General features: G+C 29.8%; 1 protein-coding gene across 3 annotated transcripts in view; it reads right to left on the bottom strand.

Moving 5' to 3' along the window:
* Nucleotides 1-145: 145 nt before the first annotated feature.
* Nucleotides 146-4,163, bottom strand: part of LOC106867891 (BTB/POZ domain-containing protein KCTD6) — a 55,104-nt gene continuing 51,086 nt past the window's right edge. For all 3 annotated transcript variants that reach the window (XM_014912958.2, XM_014912956.2, XM_014912957.2), the window contains exon 3: nucleotides 146-1,655. In XM_014912958.2, coding sequence (XP_014768444.1) covers nucleotides 1,403-1,655 — 253 coding nt within the window. In that variant the 3' untranslated portion in view covers nucleotides 146-1,402. The remainder of the gene's footprint in view (nucleotides 1,656-4,163) is intronic.

Genomic DNA, 4,163 nt, shown 5'->3' with positions numbered 1-4,163 from the left:
TATATATATATATATATATATATATTGCCAAAAATATCTCTGATATCTTACCAAGTACTCTTTAATATAAGTATCAAATATGAATATACCATCTATACAAAGTAATAAATCAGAATTCTCAATTCTTTACTTCAACAAGATAAGTATTAAAAAACGTAATATTATATGAGTATAGTTCCAAGATACATATTAAATGAGTATATAATGTATGAATAAAATATTTGAAAGATAGTCTGCATTAAAATGAAAGAAGGTTTAAATTCTAATTTTTTCAATATCAATTTAAGTTGAATACACACAAAAATTCGTTGTTAATCATATATGTATATAGAAAGAGAGAGTTGAGTCAAAGACTACATATAATAAAAGATTATATAAAAATGTACACTGAAATATATATAAAAAAAAAATCATTCAGTAAGTCCAAAATAACCACCGAGATATAAATTGTGATATAAATTGTGTGTTTCACAGAAACATCTTGTAGGGATGGTTTGTATTAATGACGTATTATAGACAATAGTTGATATAACTGAATTCCTAGATATATATCTTATATGTAGCACTCATGTAGACATTGGCTCATATAACTAATGGAAATTATAGACTTCAAATTTTTCAAACTCAATCTGGTCAAGGTAAATTTGGTCATTCACTATTATTGACTTAATATACAAGAATAAGGGAAATACTTGCATTAATGTTAAAAAGTTGAATGCAGGCATATTAGTATGTGTAAGAGTTTTTACTTAACAATTGAAAATTCATGTACTTGTAAGTCAACTTAATTTTTTTTATATATTGCCTAATCATTGCAAAATGTATTGCCTGTACAGTCAGGTTGTCTTATGAAAAAATAAAATGAAATTTGATAAATTGCATCAACTAACTCTTTTATGCCAGATTTTGGCATGTATTTTGTTTTATAGAATTTTGTATATAATGTATAAAAGCAATACATTATAACAGATAACTTCTAACGACTTCATATGAAAAAACTTTTATGTATATGAATGTCTACAGCTCATTATATCTCAGTATCATCATACATTCACATCCAATGTTTCTACTGTAATTATACACACATACATACAGTTGATACTTGGTGTCACTCATTCAAACAAATGTTACTTCATATCTCAAACATTAGGGCAATTTTTGTTTTGTAAATTTTTGCATTTTAATGAATAATGATTATATATGTTATTTTTGTCTCATGTTAATTTTTTTTTATATCTAACTGCCTTTTACCATAATGATATGGAACCCAAAAATATTAATTCAATATGAATAATTCTTCTGGAAGGGCTGCAAAAAATTATGAAGAATTTTTCTGCATTTGAAAAGGTTAAACAATAGTGGGAAGATACTTTTGATTTTGTAAATTTTTTAGGCACATTTTCTAACCTTCCCACCACTCACTATCACCAATTAATTCAAAATCACTTCGATTTAGATTTAGAACTTCAAGAGAGGAATGAAAAGACTTTTTTCTTCTTGATCTGCAATGTTTTTTGCGATTTTGGTCTAAGGTTTCAATTCGCTGTAGTAGGGAATCTATTTCAAAGTAGTCAGCTTCTTCTTTCAACATCAACAGTTCTCTGAAACCATTTGGAAGCAACAGTTTGGAAGTCCGCATGAAATTTAGGACATACCTAAAAATAGAAACAAAATGTCATTAATTTTATTATCTTTTAAAGTTTTCTGTTAAGCATAAAATAGAAAACATGTTGCTAATATTTTCTAGCATTTCCTGTTTTTGTGGATTATATATATATATATATATATATATTCACATTTTGAGATGAGATGAAATTGTATGGAATCATTCACATATCTTAAATATCTAATGTCCAATATCAAACTCAAACTAGCTGAACATTGATCTTTATTGGTTGATTAAGTAACATTAGAAAAAAGCAAAATGAAAAGCTAATATTGTAACTGAAACTATTTTATCTTTATATATTGACTTTATGAAATCAAATGTCTCAAAAGAAATAGTTTAGTATTGTTTTAGTTAATTATATTGGAATTATGAATTTTGGACTCCTTAAATTTGTTTCCTGTGATTAACACTGTTTCCTGTGATAACAATATTGTCATAGCCAGATCATTATAATGTAATGGCGTGGAAGTAAGTTAGATCTAAATAACATATGATCATGAACTCATTGTTATAATTGAGTTTACAAAAATTGTTTAGAAACTTGAACTGCAATTTTTAAGATTCTAAATTCCTTTAAAAAGTAAACAATGGTAATGATGTTGATAATAATAACTTCAAACATAGGCACAAAACTAGAAGTTTTGAGAGGAAGGGAACAGTTGATTACATAGACTAAAGTCTTTTTTCTTCTTGATACATTATTTTACCAACCACTGAAGGATGAGAGGCAAAGTTGATTTTGCTGAGACTTGAACTTAGAATTTAAAGAGCTGAAACAAATACTGCAAGGTATTTTTTGCCTGATACTAATTTGTGACAAGTCTACTGATTTGGAAGGAATAAACAATTTAATTGATCCCAATACTTTACTGGTACTTATTTTATCAACCTTGGTAGGATAGCAGGCTAAGCTGACATCAGGAGTTGAATACGGAAAGTAAAGGAGCACAATTAAATACCATAAAATATTTTGTTCACTGTGCTATTGATTCAGATACTTGTTTTCCTTTCATGAAGGAAACAATTAACTACATTGTCTTTATTGGGCCAATTGAGAAATAATACAGCCACAACCAAGACAAATTTGGAACTTACACACACTGGAAATGGTACCAAACTATGAAATACCAACAGGCAATAAATAGTATAGGAATATACCAGAAAAGGTCTCACAGAATGAGAAAGTAACCATATTCTGGGATATGCCAACACACATACTCAAAAAGATCAGGACTAATTAACTAGATATAGTTATTTAGGATCTGTCAGGGAAAATATACCTCCTAATCAACATAGCTGCCCAAACTAATGATAATGTGTCTCTCAAAGGAACAGGGTAATTATCCAATATAAACATCTGAAAACAGAGATAACTCAAATATCAATGACTGAATATAGAAACAATCCCTTTAACAATGTGTCTTGGGAATTAAAAAAAAAAAAGATTCAGACAAAAACATGACCCAAACCCCCAAGATTAAACAATATGCACATCATAGGAAATAACACTAGCAGGCATTGCTCACATATTACATAGAGAACTCTCAATAGAATCGTCTTCATCATTTTAATGCCCACTTTTCCCTGTTTGCATGGGTCAGATTTTCTACAGCCAAATGCCCTTCTTTTCATAAACCTTGATCTGTTTCCACATAAGGTAATATTTCCCCATGACCAGACATGCTTTCACAAAAATTGGGAAAGAAGGATACTGCTTGCATGAAGGTAACACTCATTTACAACTACGCTGCAATTTCAAAACAAGGAGACACACACATTCATATATTCACTCCAAGATACTGAACCTGAGACCATGTAGTTGGGAAGCAAACATCTTACCACACAACCATGAGAATAAAATCCAAAACAAAACCCTGCATGTACACAAGACAAAGTTATGCTCAGTAATACAGTGAATACAAGCAATAAGACAGTGAGTAATGAATAATAATAATAATAATTGTTTCTAACATAGGTACAGAACCAGCAATTTTCAAGGAGGGGATTAGTTGATACCATCAAATCCAGTTCTTGAGTGGTGCTTTATTTCATTTCACCTACAATGAAAAGCAAAGTTGGGATTTGAACTCAGAATGTAATAGGCTGGAAGAAATACCACAACTCATTGTGTTTGACATTCTAATGATTCAGCCTATCCACCTTAATAATCCTTTCCATCACAGGCACAAGGCCTGAATTTGAGGGGAAGGGGTTAAGTTGATTACATTGACCCCAATGTGCAGCTGGTACTTATTTTATCCAAAAGGATGAAAGGCAAAGTCAACTTCAGTGAAATTTGAATCAGCAACATAAAGACAGACAAAATGCTGCTAAGCATTTTGTCTGGCATGCTAGCAATTCCGCCAAGTCAGAGCAGCAATAATAATAATAATAATAATAATAATAATAATAATAATAATAAGAAGAAGAAGAAGAAGAAGAAGAAGAAGAAGAAGAAGAAGAAGAAGTGGAAGAAGAAGTGGAAGAAGAAAAA

This window comes from Octopus bimaculoides, chromosome 5, assembly GCF_001194135.2.
Source record: "Octopus bimaculoides isolate UCB-OBI-ISO-001 chromosome 5, ASM119413v2, whole genome shotgun sequence".
NCBI classification, from domain to species: Eukaryota; Metazoa; Mollusca; class Cephalopoda; order Octopoda; family Octopodidae; genus Octopus; species Octopus bimaculoides.
Note: the sequence above shows the minus strand (reverse complement) of the source record. Positions and strands in the feature narration are given on the sequence as shown.